Source organism: Scyliorhinus torazame, chromosome 12 (assembly GCF_047496885.1).
Source record: "Scyliorhinus torazame isolate Kashiwa2021f chromosome 12, sScyTor2.1, whole genome shotgun sequence".
Taxonomy (NCBI): Eukaryota; Metazoa; Chordata; class Chondrichthyes; order Carcharhiniformes; family Scyliorhinidae; genus Scyliorhinus; species Scyliorhinus torazame.
In genome coordinates this window covers 133,373,578-133,393,301 of record NC_092718.1, presented here as the reverse complement: position 1 = coordinate 133,393,301, position 19,724 = coordinate 133,373,578, and the positions used below count along the sequence as shown (strand labels likewise).

At 42.6% G+C, this 19,724-nt stretch overlaps 1 protein-coding gene across 2 annotated transcripts in view; it reads left to right on the top strand.

The window, feature by feature from the left end:
• The window catches only part of atp1a3b (ATPase Na+/K+ transporting subunit alpha 3b), a 762,330-nt gene that overhangs the window by 695,969 nt on the left and 46,637 nt on the right, over positions 1-19,724 (top strand). For both annotated transcript variants that reach the window (XM_072469087.1, XM_072469088.1), the window contains one exon: positions 18,652-18,797. In XM_072469087.1, coding sequence (XP_072325188.1) covers positions 18,652-18,797 — 146 coding nt within the window. The remainder of the gene's footprint in view (positions 1-18,651; positions 18,798-19,724) is intronic.

Below are 19,724 nucleotides of genomic sequence, written 5' to 3'. Positions count from 1 at the left end.
ATTCGAGACTGAGAGAGAGAATCAGATTGATGATCCCTCTGTATCCCAATTCGAGACAGAGCGTGAGAGAATCAGATTGATATACCTTTGTATCCCTATTCGAGACTGAGAGAGAGAGCATTAGATTGATAATCCCTCTGTATCCCTATTCGAGACTGAGAGAGAGAGAATCAAATTGATAATCCCTCTGTATCCCTATTTGAGACAGAGAGAGAATCAGATTGATAATCCCTGTGTATCCCTATTCAAGATGGAGAGGCAGTATCAGATTGATAATCGCTCTGTATCCCTATTCGAGACAGAGAGAGAGAGAGAATCAGATTGATAATCCCTCTGTATCCCTATTCGAGATTGAGAGGAAGAAATTCAGATTGATAATCCCTCTGTATCCCTATTCGAGACAGAGAGACAGAGAATCAGTTTGATAATCCCTGTGTATGCCTATTCGAGGCAGAGAGCGGGAGAATCAGATTGATAATCCCACTGTATCTTTATTCGAGATGGAGAGAGAGAATCAGATTCATAATCCCTCTGAATCCCTATTCGAGACAGAGAGAGCGAATCAGATTGATAATCCCTCTGTATCCCTATTCGAGACTGAGAGAGAGATAATCAGTTTGATTATCCCTCTGTGTCACTATTCGAGACAGAGAGAGAGAATCAGATTGATAATCCCACTGTATCCCTATTCGAGACTGAGAAATAGAATCAGATTGATAATCCCTCTGTATCCCTATTCGAGACTGAGAGAGCGAATCAGATTGATAATCCCTCTGTGTCCCTATTCAAGACAGAGAGAGAATCAGATTGATAATCCCTCTGTATCTCTATTCGAGACAGAGAGAGATAATCAGTTTGATAATCCGTCTGTGTCACTATTCGAGACTGAGAGAGAATGAATCAAATTGATAATCCCGCTGTATCCCTATTCGAGACTGAGAGAGAGAGAATCAAATTGATAATCCCTCTGTATCCCTATTCGAGACAGAGAGAGAGAATCTGTTAGATAATCCCTCTGTATCCATATTCGAGACTGAGAGAGAGAGAATCAGATTGATAATCCCTCTGTATCCCTATTCAAGACTGAGAGAGAGAATCAGATTGATAATCCCTCTGTATCCCTATTCGAGACTGAGAGAGAGCGAATCAGATTGATAATCCCTCTGTATCCCTATTCGAGACAGAGAGAGTGAATCAGATTGATAATCCCTCAGTATCCCTGTTCGAGACAGAGAGAGAGAATCAGATTGATAATCCCTCTGTATCCCTATTCGAGACAGAGAGAGTGAATCAGATTGATAATCCCTCTGTATCCCAATTCGAGACAGAGAGAGAGAGAATCAAATTGATAATCCCTCTGTATCCCTATTCGAGACAGAGAGAGTGAATCAGATTGATAATCCCTCTGTATCCCAATTCGAGACAGAGAGAGAGAGAATCAAATTGATAATCCCTCAGTATCCCTGTTCGAGACAGAGAGAGAGAATCAAATTGATAATCCCGCTGTATCCCTATTCGAGACAGAGAGAGCGAGAATCAGATTGATAATCCCTCTGTATCCCTATTCAAGACTGAGAGAGATAATCAGATTGATAATCCCATTGTATGCCTATTCGAGACTGAGAGAGAGCGAATCAGATTGATAATCCCTCTGTATCCCTATTCGAGACTGAAAGAGAGAGAATCAGATTGATAATCCCTCTGTATCTCTATTCATGACAGAGAGAGCGAATCAGATTGATAATTCCTCAGTATCCCTGTTCGAGACAGAGAGAGATAATCAGATTGATAATCCCACAGTATCCCTGTTCGAGACAGAGAGAGAGAATCAGATTGATAATCCCTCTGTATCCCTATTCGAGACAGAGAGAGCGAATCAGGTTGATAATCCCTCAGTATCCCTGTTGGAGACAGAGAGAGATAATCAGATTGATAATCCCTCTGTGTCCCTATTCGAGACTGAGAGAGAGAGAATCAGATTGATAATCCCTCTGTATCCCTATTCGAGACAGAGAGAGCGAGAATCAGTTTGATAATCCCTCTGTATCCCTATTCGAGACAGAGAGAGAGAGAATCAGATTGATAATCCCTCTGTATCCCTATTCGAGACAGAGAGAGCGAGAATCAGTTTGATAATCCCTGTGTATGCCTATTCGAGACTGAGAGAGAGCGAATCAGATTGATAATCCCTCTGTATCCCTATTCGAGACAGAGAGAGAGAGAATCAAATTGATAATCCCGCTGTATCCCTATTCGAGACTGAGAGAGAGAGAATCAAATTGATAATCCCTCTGTATCCCTATTCGAGACAGAGAGAGAGAGAATCAGATTGATAATCCCTGTGTATGCCTATTCGAGGCAGAGAGCGGGAGAATCAGATTGATAATCCCTCAGTATCCCTGTTGGAGACAGAGAGAGATAATCAGATTGATAATCCCTCTGTGTCCCTATTCGAGACTGAGAGAGAATGAATCAAATTGATAATCCCGCTGTGTCCCTATTCGAGACTGAGAGAGAGAGAATCAAATTGATAATCCCTCTGTATCCCTATTCGAGACAGAGAGAGAGAGAATCAGATTGATAATCCCTGTGTATGCCTATTCGAGGCAGAGAGCGGGAGAATCAGATTGATAATCCCTCTGTATTCCTATTCGAGATGGAGAGAGAGAATCAGATTGATAATCCCTCTGAATCCCTATTCGAGACAGAGAGAGCGAATCAGATTGATAATCCCTCAGCATCCCTATTCGAGATGGGGAGAGTGTATCAGATTGATAATCCCGCTGTATCCCGAAACAAGACCGAGAGAGAATCAGATTGATAATCGCTCTGTATCCTGATTCGAGACAGAGAGAGAGAGAATCAGTTTGTAATCCCTCTGTCCCCCTATTCGAGATTGAGAGAGAGAATCAGATTGATAATCCCTCTGAATCCCTATTCGAGACAGAGAGAGCGAATCAGATTGATAATCCCTCTGTATACCTTTTCGATACAGAGAGAGATAATCAGATTGATAATCCCTCTGTATCCCTATTCGAGACAGAGAGAGATAATCAGTTTGATAATCCCTCTGTACCCCTATTCGAGACAGAGAGAGATAATCAGTTTGATAATCCCTCTGTATCACTATTCGAGACAGAGAGAGAGAATCAGATTGATAATACCTTTGTATCCCTATTCGAGACTGAGAGAGAGAATCAGATTAATAATCCCTCTGTGTCCCTATTCGAGACAGAGAGAGATAATCAGTTTGATAATCCCTCTGTACCCCTATTCGAGACAGAGAGAGATAATCAGTTTGATAATCCCTCTGTATCACTATTCGAGACAGAGAGAGAGAATCAGATTGATAATACCTCTGTATCCCTATTCGAGACTGAGAGAGAGAATCAGATTAATAATCCCTCTGTGTCCCTATTCAAGACAGAGAGAGAGAATCTGTTAGATAATCTCTCTATATCCCAATTCGAGACAGAGCGTGATAGAATCAGATTGATATACATTTGTGTCCCTATTCAAGACTGAGAGAGAGAGCATTAGATTGATAATCCCTCTGTATCCCTATTCGAGACAGAGAGAGATAATCAGATTGATAATCCCTCTGTGTCCCTATTCGAGACAGAGAGAGAGAATCTGTTAGATAATCCCTCTGTATCCCTATTCGAGATTGAGAGAGAGAGAATCAGATTGATAATCCCTCTGTATCCATATTCGAGACTGAGAGAGAGAGAATCAGATTGATAATCCCTCTGTATCCCTATTCAAGACTGAGAGAGAGAATCAGATTGATAATCCCTCTGTATCCCTATTCGAGACAGAGCGTGAGAGAATCAGATTGATATACCTTTGTATCCTTATTCGAGACTGAGAGAGAGAGCATTAGATTGATAATCCCTCTGTATCCCTATTCGAGACAGAGAGAGATAATCAGATTGATAATCCCTCTGTGTCCCTATTCGAGACAGAGAGAGATAATCAGATTGATAATCCCTCTGTGTCCCTATTCGAGATGGAGAGACAGAATCAGATTGATAATTGCTCTGTATCCCTATTCGAGGCTGAGAGCGGGAGAATCAGATTGATAATCCCTCTGTATCCCTATTTGAGATGGAGAGTGAGAATCAGTTTGATAATCCCTCTGTATCACTATTCGAGACAGAGAGAATCAGATTGATAATCCCTCTGGATCCCTATTCGAGACCGAGAGAGAGAGAGTCAGTTTGCTAATCCCTCTGTACCCCTATTCGAGACTGAGAGAGAGAGAGAGAATAAGATTGATCATCCCTCTGTATCCCTATTCGAGACAGAGAGAGAGAGAATCAGTTTGATAATCCCTCTATATCCCTATTTGAGATTGAGAGAGAAAGAATCAGATTGATAATCGTTCTGTATCACTATTCAAGACAGAGAGAGAGAATCAGATTGATAATCCCTCTGTATCCCTATTCGAGATTGAGAAAGAGAGATTCAGATTGATAATCCCTCTGTATCCCTATTCGAGACAGAGAGAGAGAGAATCAGTTTGATAATCCCTCTGTGTCCCTATTCGAGACAGAGAGAGAGAATCTGTTAGATAATCCGTCTCATTTCCCTATTCGAGACTGAGAGAGAGAGAATGAAATTGATAATCCCTCTGTATCCCTATTCGAGACTGAGAGAGAGAATCAGATTGATAATCGCTCTGGATCCCTATTCGAGACTGAGAGAGAGAATCAGATTGATAATCCCTCTGTATCCCTATTCGAGACTGAGAGAGAGAATCAGATTGATAATCCCTCTGCGTCCCTATTCGAGACAGAGAGAGAGAAAATCAGATTGATAATACCTCTGTATCCCTATTCTAGAGTGAGAGAGAGAGAATCAGATTGGTAATCGCTCTGTGTCCCGATTCAAGACTAAGAGAGAGAATCAGATTGATAATCCCTCTGTATCCCTATTCGATACTGAGAGAGAGAATCAGATTGATAATCCCTCTGTATCCCTATTCGAGACACAGAGAGAGAGAATTAGATTGATAATCCCTCTGTATCCCTATTCGAGACACAGAGAGAGAGAATTAGATTGATAATCCCTCTGTATCCCTATTCTAGAGTGAGAGAGAAAGAATCAGATTGATAATCACTCTGTATCCCGATTCAAGACTGAGAGAGAGAATCAGATTGATAATCCCTCTGTATCCCTATTCGAGATTGAGAGAGAGAATCAGATTGATAATCCCTCTGTATCCCTATTCGAGACAGAGAGAGAGAGAGAATTAGATTGATAATCCCTCAGTATCCCTATTCGAGACTGAGAGAGAGAATCAGATTGATAATCCCTCTGTATCCCTATTCGAGACAGAGAGAGAGAGAATCAGATTGATAATACCTCTGTATCCCTATTCTAGAGTGAGAGAGAGAATCAGATTGATAATCCCTCTGTATCCCTATTCGAGATTGAGAGAGAGGGATTCAGATTGATAATCCCTCTGTATCCCTATTCGAGACCGAGAGAGAGAGAATCAGTTTGATAATCCCTCTGTACCCCTATTCGAGACTGAGAGAGAGAGAGAATAAGATTGATAATCCCTCTGTATCCCTATTCGAGACAGAGAGAGAGAGAATCAGTTTGATAATCCCTCTGGATACCTATTCGAGACAGAGAGAGAGAATCAGATTGATAATCCCTCTGTATCCCTATTCGAGACTGAGAGAGAATCAGATTGATAATCCCTCTGTATCACTATTCAAGAAAGAGAGAGAGAGAATCAGATTGAGAATCCCTCTGTATCCCTATTCGAGACAGAGAGAGAGAATCAGATTGATAATCCTTCTGAATCCCTATTCGAGACTGAGAGAGAGAATCAGATTGATAATCCCGCTGTATCCCTATTCGAGACTGAGAGAGAGAGAATCAGATTGATAATCCCTCTGTATCCCTATTCGAGATGGAGAGAGAGAATCAGATTGATAATCCCTCTGAATCCCTATTCGAGACTGAGAGAGAGAATCAGATTAATAATCCCTCTGTGTCCCTATTCAAGACAGAGAGAGAGAATCTGTTAGATAAGCCCTCTATATCCCAATTCGAGACAGAGCGTGATAGAATCAGATTGATATACATTTGTGTCCCTATTCGAGACTGAGAGAGAGAGCATTAGATTGATAATCCCTCTGTATCCCTATTCGAGACAGAGAGAGATAATCAGATTGATAATCCCTCTGTGTCCCTATTCGAGATGGAGAGACAGAATCAGATTGATAATTGCTCTGTATCCCTATTCGAGGCAGAGAGCGGGAGAATCAGATTGATAATCCCTCTGTATCCCTATTTGAGATGGAGAGTGAGAATCAGTTTGATAATCCCTCTGTATCACTATTCGAGACAAAGAGAATCAGATTGATAATCCCTCTGGATCCCTATTCGAGACTGAGAGAGAGAATCAGACTGATAATCCCTCTGTATCCCTCTTCGAGACCGAGAGAGAGAGAATCAGTTTGATAATCCCTCTGTATCCATATTCGAGACTGAGAGAGAGAGAATCAGATTGATAATCCCTCTGTATCCCTATTCAAGACTGAGAGAGAGAATCAGATTGATAATCCCTCTGTATCCCTATTCGAGACAGAGCGTGAGAGAATCAGATTGATATACCTTTGTATCCTTATTCGAGACTGAGAGAGAGAGCATTAGATTGATAATCCCTCTGTATCCCTATTCGAGACAGAGAGAGATAATCAGATTGATAATCCCTCTGTGTCCCTATTCGAGATGGAGAGACAGAATCAGATTGATAATTGCTCTGTATCCCTATTCGAGGCAGAGAGCGGGAGAATCAGATTGATAATCCCTCTGTATCCCTATTTGAGATGGAGAGTGAGAATCAGTTTGATAATCCCTCTGTATCACTATTCGAGACAGAGAGAATCAGATTGATAATCCCTCTGGATCCCTATTCGAGACTGAGAGAGAGAATCAGACTGATAATCCCTCTGTATCCCTCTTCGAGACCGAGAGAGAGAGAATCAGTTTGATAATCCCTCTGTACCCCTATTCGAGACAGAGACTGGGAGAATCAGATTGATAATCCCTCAGTATCCCTATTCGAGACGGAGAGAGAGAATCAGATTGATAAACCCTCTGTATCCCTATTCGAGACAGAGAGAGAGAGAATCAGATTGATAATCCCTCTGTGTCCCTATTCGAGACAGAGAGAGAGAATCTGTTAGATAATCCCTCTAGATCCCTATTCGAGATTGAGAGAGAGAGAATCAGATTTATAATCCCTCTGTGTCCCTATTCGAGACGTTGAGAGAGAATCTGTTAGATAATCCCTCTCGATCCCTATTCGAGATTGAGAGAGAGAGAATCAGATTGATAATCCCCCTGTATCCCTATTCGAGGCAGAGAGAGAGCTAATCTGTTTTATAATCCCTGTGTATCCCTATTCGAGGCAGAGAGTGGGAGAATCAGATTGATAATCCCTCTGTATCCCTATTCGAGACAGAGAGAGAGAGAATCAGATTGATAAACCCTCTGTATCCCTGTTCGAGACAGAGAGAGAGAATCAGATTGATATTCCCTCTGTATCCCTATTCGAGGCAGAGAGCGGGAGAATCAGATTGATAATCCCTCTGTATCCCTATTCGAGATGGAGAGTGAGAATCAGTTTGATAATCCCTCTGTATCCCTATTCGAGACAGAGAGAGAGAATCAGATTGATAATCCCTCTGAATCCCTATTCGACACAGAGAGAGAGAATCAGATTGATAATCCCTCTGTGTCCCTTTTCGAGACAGAGAGAGAGAGAATCAGTTTGATAATCCCTCTAGATCCCTATTCGAGATTGAGAGAGAGAGAATCAGATTGATAATCCCCCTGTATCCCTATTCGAGACAGAGAGAGATAATCAGTTTGATAATCCCTCTGTATCCCTATTCGAGACAGAGAGAGATAATCAGTTTGATAATCCCTCTGTATCACTTTTCGAGACAGAGAGAGAGAATCAGATTGATATACAGTTGTGTCCCTATTCGAGACTGAGAGAGAGAGCATTAGATTGATACTCCCCCTGTATCCCTATTCGAGACAGAGAGAGATAATCAGTTTGATAATCCCTCTGTATCCCTATTCGAGACAGAGAGAGATAATCAGTTTGATAATCCCTCTGTATCCCTATTCGAGACAGAGAGAGAGAATCAGATTGATAATCCCTCTGTATCCCTATTCGAGACAGAGAGAGATAATCAGTTTGATAATCCCTCTGTATCCCTATTCGAGACAGAGAGAGAGAATCAGATTGATAATCCCTCTGTATCCCTATTCGAGACTGAGAGAGAGAATCAGATTAATAATCCCTCTGTGTCCCTATTCAAGACAGAGAGAGAGAATCTGTTAGATAAGCCCTCTATATCCCAATTCGAGACAGAGCGTGATAGAATCAGATTGATATACATTTGTGTCCCTATTCGAGACTGAGAGAGAGAGCATTAGATTGATAATCCCTCTGTATCCCTATTCGAGACAGAGAGAGATAATCAGTTTGATACTCCCCCTGTATCACTATTCGAGACAGAGAGAGAGAATCAGATTGATAATACCTCTGTATCCCTATTCGCGACTGAGAGAGAGAATCAGATTAATAATCCCTCTGTGTCCCTATTCAAGACAGAGAGAGAGAATCTGTTAGATAAGCCCTCTATATCCCAATTCGAGACAGAGCATGATAGAATCAGATTGATATACATTTGTGTCCCTATTCGAGACTGAGAGAGAGAGCATTAGATTGATAATCCCTCTGTATCCCTATTCGAGACAGAGAGAGATAATCAGATTGATAATCCCTCTGTGTCCCTATTCGAGACAGAGAGAGAGAATCTGTTAGATAATCCCTCTGTATCCATATTCGAGACTGAGAGAGAGAGAATCAGATTGATAATCCCTCTGTATCCCTATTCAAGACTGAGAGAGAGAATCAGATTGATAATCCCTCTGTATCCCTATTCGAGACAGAGCGTGAGAGAATCAGATTGATATACCTTTGTATCCTTATTCGAGACTGAGAGAGAGAGCATTAGATTGATAATCCCTCTGTATCCCTATACGAGACAGAGAGAGATAATCAGATTGATAATCCCTCTGTGTCCCTATTCGAGATGGAGAGACAGAATCAGATTGATAATTGCTCTGTATCCCTATTCGAGGCAGAGAGCGGGAGAATCAGATTGATAATCCCTCTGTATCCCTATTTGAGATGGAGAGTGAGAATCAGTTTGATAATCCCTCTGTATCACTATTCGAGACAGAGAGAATCAGATTGATAATCCCTCTGGATCCCTATTCGAGACTGAGAGAGAGAATCAGACTGATAATCCCTCTGTATCCCTCTTCGAGACCGAGAGAGAGAGAATCAGTTTGATAATCCCTCTGTACCCCTATTCGAGACAGAGACTGGGAGAATCAGATTGATAATCCCTCAGTATCCCTATTCGAGACGGAGAGAGAGAATCAGATTGATAAACCCTCTGTATCCCTATTCGAGACAGAGAGAGAGAGAATCAGATTGATAATCCCTCTGTGTCCCTATTCGAGACAGAGAGAGAGAATCTGTTAGATAATCCCTCTGTACCCCTATTCGAGACAGAGAGAGATAATCAGTTTGATAATCCCTCTGTACCCCTATTCGAGACAGAGAGAGATAATCAGTTTGATAATCCCTCTGTATCACTATTCGAGACAGAGAGAGAGAATCTGATTGATAATACCTCTGTATCCCTATTCGAGACTGAGAGAGAGAATCAGACTGATAATCCCTCTGTATCCCTCTTCGAGACCGAGAGAGAGAGAATCAGTTTGATAATCCCTCTGTACCCCTATTCGAGACAGAGACTGGGAGAATCAGATTGATAATCCCTCAGTATCCCTATTCGAGACGGAGAGAGAGAATCAGATTGATAAACCCTCTGTATCCCTATTCGAGACAGAGAGAGAGAGAATCAGATTGATAATCCCTCTGTGTCCCTATTCGAGACAGAGAGAGAGAATCTGTTAGATAATCCCTCTAGATCCCTATTCGAGATTGAGAGAGAGAGAATCAGATTTATAATCCCTCTGTGTCCCTATTCGAGACGTTGAGAGAGAATCTGTTAGATAATCCCTCTCGATCCCTATTCGAGATTGAGAGAGAGAGAATCAGATTGATAATCCCCCTGTATCCCTATTCGAGGCAGAGAGAGAGCTAATCTGTTTTATAATCCCTGTGTATCCCTATTCGAGGCAGAGAGTGGGAGAATCAGATTGATAATCCCTCTGTATCCCTATTCGAGACAGAGAGAGAGAGAATCAGATTGATAAACCCTCTGTATCCCTGTTCGAGACAGAGAGAGAGAATCAGATTGATATTCCCTCTGTATCCCTATTCGAGGCAGAGAGCGGGAGAATCAGATTGATAATCCCTCTGTATCCCTATTCGAGATGGAGAGTGAGAATCAGTTTGATAATCCCTCTGTATCCCTATTCGAGACAGAGAGAGAGAATCAGATTGATAATCCCTCTGAATCCCTATTCGACACAGAGAGAGAGAATCAGATTGATAATCCCTCTGTGTCCCTTTTCGAGACAGAGAGAGAGAGAATCAGTTTGATAATCCCTCTAGATCCCTATTCGAGATTGAGAGAGAGAGAATCAGATTGATAATCCCCCTGTATCCCTATTCGAGACAGAGAGAGATAATCAGTTTGATAATCCCTCTGTATCCCTATTCGAGACAGAGAGAGATAATCAGTTTGATAATCCCTCTGTATCACTTTTCGAGACAGAGAGAGAGAATCAGATTGATATACAGTTGTGTCCCTATTCGAGACTGAGAGAGAGAGCATTAGATTGATACTCCCCCTGTATCCCTATTCGAGACAGAGAGAGATAATCAGTTTGATAATCCCTCTGTATCCCTATTCGAGACAGAGAGAGATAATCAGTTTGATAATCCCTCTGTATCCCTATTCGAGACAGAGAGAGAGAATCAGATTGATAATCCCTCTGTATCCCTATTCGAGACAGAGAGAGATAATCAGTTTGATAATCCTTCTGTATCCCTATTCGAGACAGAGAGAGAGAATCAGATTGATAATCCCTCTGTATCCCTATTCGAGACTGAGAGAGAGAATCAGATTAATAATCCCTCTGTGTCCCTATTCAAGACAGAGAGAGAGAATCTGTTAGATAAGCCCTCTATATCCCAATTCGAGACAGAGCGTGATAGAATCAGATTGATATACATTTGTGTCCCTATTCGAGACTGAGAGAGAGAGCATTAGATTGATAATCCCTCTGTATCCCTATTCGAGACAGAGAGAGATAATCAGTTTGATACTCCCCCTGTATCACTATTCGAGACAGAGAGAGAGAATCAGATTGATAATACCTCTGTATCCCTATTCGAGACTGAGAGAGAGAATCAGATTAATAATCCCTCTGTGTCCCTATTCAAGACAGAGAGAGAGAATCTGTTAGATAAGCCCTCTATATCCCAATTCGAGACAGAGCGTGATAGAATCAGATTGATATACATTTGTGTCCCTATTCGAGACTGAGAGAGAGAGCATTAGATTGATAATCCCTCTGTATCCCTATTCGAGACAGAGAGAGATAATCAGATTGATAATCCCTCTGTGTCCCTATTCGAGACAGAGAGAGAGAATCTGTTAGATAATCCCTCTGTATCCATATTCGAGACTGAGAGAGAGAGAATCAGATTGATAATCCCTCTGTATCCCTATTCAAGACTGAGAGAGAGAATCAGATTGATAATCCCTCTGTATCCCTATTCGAGACAGAGCGTGAGAGAATCAGATTGATATACCTTTGTATCCTTATTCGAGACTGAGAGAGAGAGCATTAGATTGATAATCCCTCTGTATCCCTATTCGAGACAGAGAGAGATAATCAGATTGATAATCCCTCTGTGTCCCTATTCGAGATGGAGAGACAGAATCAGATTGATAATTGCTCTGTATCCCTATTCGAGGCAGAGAGCGGGAGAATCAGATTGATAATCCCTCTGTATCCCTATTTGAGATGGAGAGTGAGAATCAGTTTGATAATCCCTCTGTATCACTATTCGAGACAGAGAGAATCAGATTGATAATCCCTCTGGATCCCTATTCGAGACTGAGAGAGAGAATCAGACTGATAATCCCTCTGTATCCCTCTTCGAGACCGAGAGAGAGAGAATCAGTTTGATAATCCCTCTGTACCCCTATTCGAGACAGAGACTGGGAGAATCAGATTGATAATCCCTCAGTATCCCTATTCGAGACGGAGAGAGAGAATCAGATTGATAAACCCTCTGTATCCCTATTCGAGACAGAGAGAGAGAGAATCAGATTGATAATCCCTCTGTGTCCCTATTCGAGACAGAGAGAGAGAATCTGTTAGATAATCCCTCTGTACCCCTATTCGAGACAGAGAGAGATAATCAGTTTGATAATCCCTCTGTACCCCTATTCGAGACAGAGAGAGATAATCAGTTTGATAATCCCTCTGTATCACTATTCGAGACAGAGAGAGAGAATCAGATTGATAATACCTCTGTATCCCTATTCGAGACTGAGAGAGAGAATCAGATTAATAATCCCTCTGTGTCCCTATTCAAGACAGAGAGAGAGAATCTGTTAGATAATCCCTCTATATCCCAATTCGAGACAGAGCGTGATAGAATCAGATTGATATACATTTGTGTCCCTATTCGAGACTGAGAGAGAGAGCATTAGATTGATAATCCCTCTGTATCCCTATTCGAGACAGAGAGAGATAATCAGATTGATAATCCCTCTGTGTCCCTATTCGAGACAGAGAGAGAGAATCTGTTAGATAATCCCTCTGTATCCATATTCGAGACTGAGAGAGAGAGAATCAGATTGATAATCCCTCTGTATCCCGATTCAAGACTGAGAGAGAGAATCAGATTGATAATCCCTCTGTATCCCTATTCGAGACAGAGCGTGAGAGAATCAGATTGATATACCTTTGTATCCTTATTCGAGACTGAGAGAGAGAGCATTAGATTGATAATCCCTCTGTATCCCTCTTCGAGACAGAGAGAGATAATCAGATTGATAATCCCTCTGTGTCCCTATTCGAGATGGAGAGACAGAATCAGATTGATAATCCCTCTGTGTCCCTATTCGAGACAGAGAGAATCAGATTGATAATCCCTCTGGATCCCTATTCGAGACTGAGAGAGAGAATCAGACTGATAATCCCTCTGTATCCCTCTTCGAGACCGAGAGAGAGAGACTCAGATTGATAATCCCTCTGTATCCCTATTTGAGACAGAGAGAGAGAATCAGATTGATAATCCCTCTGTCCCCCTATTCGAGATTGAGAGAGAGAGAATCAGATTGATAATCGCTCTGAATCCCTATTCGAGACAGAGAGAGCGAATCAGATTGATAATCCCTCAGTATCCCTATTCGAGACTGAGAGAGAGAGAATCAAATTGATAATCCCTCTGTATCCCTATTCGAGACAGAGAGAGACAGAATCAGATTGATGATCCCTGTGTATCCCTATTCGAGACTGAGAGAGAGCGAATCAGATTGATAATCCCTCTGTATCCCTATTCGAGACAGAGAGAGCGAATCAGATTGATAATCCCTCAGTATCCCTGTTCGAGACAGAGAGAGAGAATCAGATTGATAATCCCACAGTATCCCTATTCGAGACAGAGAGAGAATGAATCAAATTGATAATCCCTCTGTATCCCTATTCGAGACTGAGAGAGAGAGAATCACATTGATAATCCCTCTGTATCCCTATTCGAGACAGAGAGAGCGAATCAAGTTGATAATCCCTCAGTATCCCTGTTGGAGACAGAGAGAGATAATCAGATTGATAATCCCTCTGTGTCCCTATTCGAGACTGAGAGAGAATGAATCAAATTGATAATCCCGCTGTATCCCTATTCGAGACTGAGAGAGAGAGAATCAAATTGATAATCCCTCTGTATCCCTATTCGAGACAGAGAGAGAGAGAATCAGATTGATAATCCCTGTGTATGCCTATTCGAGGCAGAGAGCGGGAGAATCAGATTGATAATCCCTCTGTATCCCTATTCGAGATGGAGAGAGAGAATCAGATTGATAATCCCTCTGAATCCCTATTCGAGACAGAGAGAGCGAATCAGATTGATAATCCCTCAGTATCCCTATTCGAGATGGGGAGAGTGTATCAGATTGATAATCCCGCTGTATCCCGAAACAAGACCGAGAGAGAATCAGATTGATAATCGCTCTGTATCCTGATTCGAGACAGAGAGAGAGAGAATCAGTTTGTAATCCCTCTGTCCCCCTATTCGAGATTGAGAGAGAGAATCAGATTGATAATCCCTCTGAATCCCTATTCGAGACAGAGAGAGCGAATCAGATTGATAATCCCTCAGTATCCCTATTCGAGACAGAGAGAGATAATCAGATTGATAATCCCTCCGTTTCCCTTTTCGAGACAGAGAGAGAGAATCTGTTAGATAATCCCTCTGTATCCCTGTTCGAGACTGAGAGAGAGAGAATCAAATTGATAATCCCTCTGTATCCCTATTCGAGACTGAGAGAGAGAGAATCAAATTGATAATCCCTCTGTATCCCTATTCGAGACAGAGAGAGACAGAATCAGATTGATGATCCCTGTGTATCCCTATTCGAGACAGAGAGAGAGCTAATCAGATTGATAATCCCTCTGTATCCCTATTCGAGACAGAGAGAGAGAGAGAGAATCAGAATGATGATCCCTGTGTATCCCTATTCGAGATGGAGAGTGAGAATCAGTTTGATAATCCCTCTGTATCCCTATTCGAGACAGAGAGAGAGAGAGAGAATCAGATTGATAATCCCTCTGAATCCCTATTCGACACAGAGAGAGAATCAGATTGATAATCCCTCTGTATCCCTTTTCGAGACAGAGAGAGAGAGAATCAGTTTGATAATCCCTCTAGATCCCTATTCGAGATTGAGAGAGAGAGAATCAGATTGATAATCCCCCTGTATCCCTATTCGAGACAGAGAGAGATAATCAGTTTGATAATCCCTCTGTATCCCTATTCGAGACAGAGAGAGATAATCAGTTTGATAATCCCTCTGTGTCCCTATTCGAGACAGAGAGAGATAATCAGTTTGATAATCCCTCTGTATCACTTTGAGACAGAGAGAGAGAATCAGATTGATATACAGTTGTGTCCCTATTCGAGACTGAGAGAGAGAGCATTAGATTGATAATCCCTCTGTATCCCTTTTCGATACAGAGAGAGATAATCAGTTTGATAATCCCTCTGTACCCCTATTCGAGACAGAGAGAGATAATCAGTTTGATAATCCCTCTGTATCACTATTCGAGACAGAGAGAGAGAATCAGATTGATAATACCTCTGTATCCCTATTCGAGACTGAGAGAGAGAATCAGATTAATAATCCCTCTGTGTCCCTATTCAAGACAGAGAGAGAGAATCTGTTAGATAATCCCTCTATATCCCAATTCGAGACAGAGCGTGATAGAATCAGATTGATATACATTTGTGTCCCTGTTCGAGACTGAGAGAGAGAGCATTAGATTGATAATCCCTCTGTATCCCTATTCGAGACAGAGAGAGATAATCAGATTGATAATCCCTCTGTGTCCCTATTCGAGACAGAGAGAGAGAATCTGTTAGATAATCCCTCTGTATCCATATTCGAGACTGAGAGAGAGAGAATCAGATTGATAATCCCTCTGTATCCCTATTCAAGACTGAGAGAGAGAATCAGATTGATAATCCCTCTGTATCCCTATTCGAGACAGAGCGTGAGAGAATCAGATTGATAATCCCTCTGTATCCCTATTCGAGACAGAGCGTGAGAGAATCAGATTGATATACCTTTGTATCCTTATTCGAGACTGAGAGAGAGAGCATTAGATTGATAATCCCTCTGTATCCCTATTCGAGACAGAGAGAGATAATCAGATTGATAATCCCTCTGTGTCCCTATTCGAGACAGAGAGAGATAATCAGATTGATAATCCCTCTGTGTCCCTATTCGAGATGGAGAGACAGAATCAGATTGATAATTGCTCTGTATCCCTATTCGAGGCAGAGAGAATCAGATTGATAATCCCTCTGGATCCCTATTCGAGACCGAGAGAGAGAGTCAGTTTGCTAATCCCTCTGTACCCCTATTCGAGACTGAGAGAGAGAGAGAATAAGATTGATCATCCCTCTGTATCCCTATTCGAGACAGAGAGAGAGAGAATCAGTTTGATAATCCCTCGATATCCCTATTTGAGATTGAGAGAGTAAGAATCAGATTGATAATCGCTCTGTATCACTATTCAAGACAGAGAGAGAGAATCAGATTGATAATCCCTCTGTATCCCTATTCGAGATTGAGAAAGAGAGATTCAGATTGATAATCCCTCTGTATCCCTATTCGAGATTGAGAGAGAGAGAATCAGATTGATAATCCCTCTGTATCCCTATTCGAGACAGAGAGAGAGAGAATCAGATTGATAATCCCTCTGTGTCCCTATTCGAGACAGAGAGAGAGAATCTGTTAGATAATCCGTCTCATTTCCCTATTCGAGACTGAGAGAGAGAGAATGAAATTGATAATCCCTCTGTATCCCTATTCGAGACTGAGAGAGAGAATCAGATTGATAATCCCTCTGTATCCCTATTCGAGACAGAGAGAGAGAGAATCAGTTTGATAATCCCTCTGTGTCCCTATTCGAGACAGAGAGAGAGAATCTGTTAGATAATCCGTCTCATTTCCCTATTCGAGACTGAGAGAGAGAGAATGAAATTGATAATCCCTCTGTATCCCTATTCGAGACTGAGAGAGAGAATCAGATTGATAATCCCTCTGCGTCCCTATTCGAGACAGGGAGAGAGAGAATCAGATTGATAATCCCTCTGTATCCCTATTCGAGACAGAGAGAGAGAATCTGTTAGATAATCCCTCTGTATCCCTATTCGAGACTGAGAGAGAGAATCAGATTGATAATCCCTGTGTATCCCTATTCGAGGCTGAGAGAGAGAATCAGATTGATAATCCCTCAGTATCCCTGTTCGAGACACAGAGAGAGAGAATTAGATTGATAATCCCTCTGTATCCCTATTCTAGAGTGAGAGAGAGAGAATCAGATTGGTAATCGCTCTGTGTCCCGATTCAAGACTGAGAGAGAGAATCAGATTGATAATCCCTCTGTATCCCTATTCGAGATTGAGAGAGAGAATCAGATTGATAATCCCTCTGTATCCCTATTCGAGACACAGAGAGAGAGAATTAGATTGATAATCCCTCTGTATCCCTATTCGAGACAGAGAGAGAAAGAATCAGATTGATAATACCTCTGTATCCCTATTCTAGAGTGAGAGAGAAAGAATCAGATTGATAATCACTCTGTATCCCGATTCAAGACTGAGAGAGAGAATCAGATTGATAATCCCTCTGTATCCCTATTCGAGATTGAGAGAGAGAATCAGATTGATAATCCCTCTGTATCCCTATTCGAGACACAGAGAGAGAGAGAATTAGATTGATAATCCCTCTGTATCCCTATTCGAGACTGAGAGAGAGAATCAGATTGATAATCCCTCTGTATCCCTATTCGAGACAGAGAGAGAGAGAATCAGATTGATAATACCTCTGTATCCCTATTCTAGAGTGAGAGAGAGAATCAGATTGATAACCCCTCTGTATCCCTATTCGAGATTGAGAGAGAGGGATTCAGATTGATAATCCCTCTGTATCCCTATTCGAGACCGAGAGAGAGAGAATCAGTTTGATAATCCCTCTGTACCCCTATTCGAGACTGAGAGAGAGAGAGAATAAGATTGATAATCCCTCTGTATCCCTATTCGAGACAGAGAGAGAGAGAATCAGTTTGATAATCCCTCTGGATACCTATTCGAGACAGAGAGAGAGAATCAGATTGATAATCCCTCTGTATCCCTATTCGAGACTGAGAGAGAATCAGATTGATAATCCCTCTGTATCACTATTCAAGAAAGAGAGAGAGAGAATCAGATTGAGAATCCCTCTGTATCCCTATTCGAGACAGAGAGAGTGAATCAGATTGATAATCCTTCTGTATACCTATTCGAGATGGAGAGAGAGAATCAGATTGATTATCCCTCTGGATACCTATTCGAGACAGAGAGAGAGAGAATCAGATTGATAATCCCTCTGTATCCCTATTCGAGACAGAGAGAGAGAGAATCAGATTGATAATTCCTCTGTATCCCTATTCGAGACAGCGAGAGAGAGAATCAGATTGATAATCCCTCTGTATCCCTATTCGAGACAGAGAGAGAATCAGATTGATAATCCCTCTGTATCCCTATTCGAGACTGAGAGAGTGAGAATCAGATTGATAATCCCTCTGTATCCCTACTCGAGACCGAGAGAGAGAATCAGATTGATAATCCCTCTGTATCCCTATTCGAGACAGAGAGAGAATCAGATTGATAATCCCTCTGTATCCCTATTCGAGACAGACAGAGAGAGAATCTGGTTGATAATCCCTCTGTATCCCTATTCGAGACAGAGAGAGAATCAGATTGATAATCCCTCTGTTGGTATCCGAGACATGAGACGGTGACAGGATCAGATCGATAATCTCTCTGTATCTCTGTCCATTTTTCAGGAATGATCCAGGCACTGGGAGGATTCTTTGCCTATTTTGTTATCCTGGCTGAGAATGGCTTCCTCCCAAAAGAGTTGGTAGGAATCCGCCTTCATTGGGACGACAGATCTGTCAATGATCTGGAAGATAGTTACGGACAACAATGGGTGAGTAACAGATTGACTCGAGCAACCCTCTCCCGATCCTCACCCTTTCCCGAGCCTCACCTACTCTCTCCCGATCCTCACCTACCCTCTCCCGATCCTCACTCACCCTCTCCCGATCCTCACTCACCCTCTCCCGATCCTCACTCACCCTCTCCCGATCCTCACTCACCCTCTCCCGATCCTCACTCACCCTCTCCCGATCCTCACTCACCCTCTCCCGATCCTCACTCACCCTCTCCCGATCCTCACTCACCCTCGCCCGATCCTCACTCACCCTCGCCCGATCCTCACTCACCCTCGCCCGATCCTCACTCACCCTCGCCCGATCCTCACTCACCCTCGCCCGATCCTCACTCACCCTCGCCCGATCCTCACTCACCCTCGCCCGATCCTCACTCACCCTCGCCCGATCCTCACTCACCCTCGCCCGATCCTCACTCACCCTCGCCCGATCCTCACTCACCCTCGCCCGATCCTCACTCACCCTCGCCCGATCCTCACTCACCCTCGCCCGATCCTCACTCACCCTCGCCCGATCCTCACTCACCCTCGCCCGATCCTCACTCACCCTCGCCCGATCCTCACTCACCCTCGCCCGATCCTCACTCACCCTCGCCCGATCCTCACTCACCCTCGCCCGATCCTCACTCACCCTCGCCCGATCCTCACTCACCCTCGCCCGATCCTCACTCACCCTCGCCCGATCCTCACTCACCCTCGCCCGATCCTCACTCACCCTCGCCCGATCCTCACTCACCCTGTCCCGATCCTCACCCTCTCCCAATCCACATCCATGATTTTGAACAACTTGGTCAAGTCCCCACTCCACCTTCTGGTCTCCAAGGACATCAGTTACAACTTCCCCAATCTATCCACGGAATTGAAGTTTCTCATCCCTGGAGCCATTCTCCTCAATCACATCTGCAC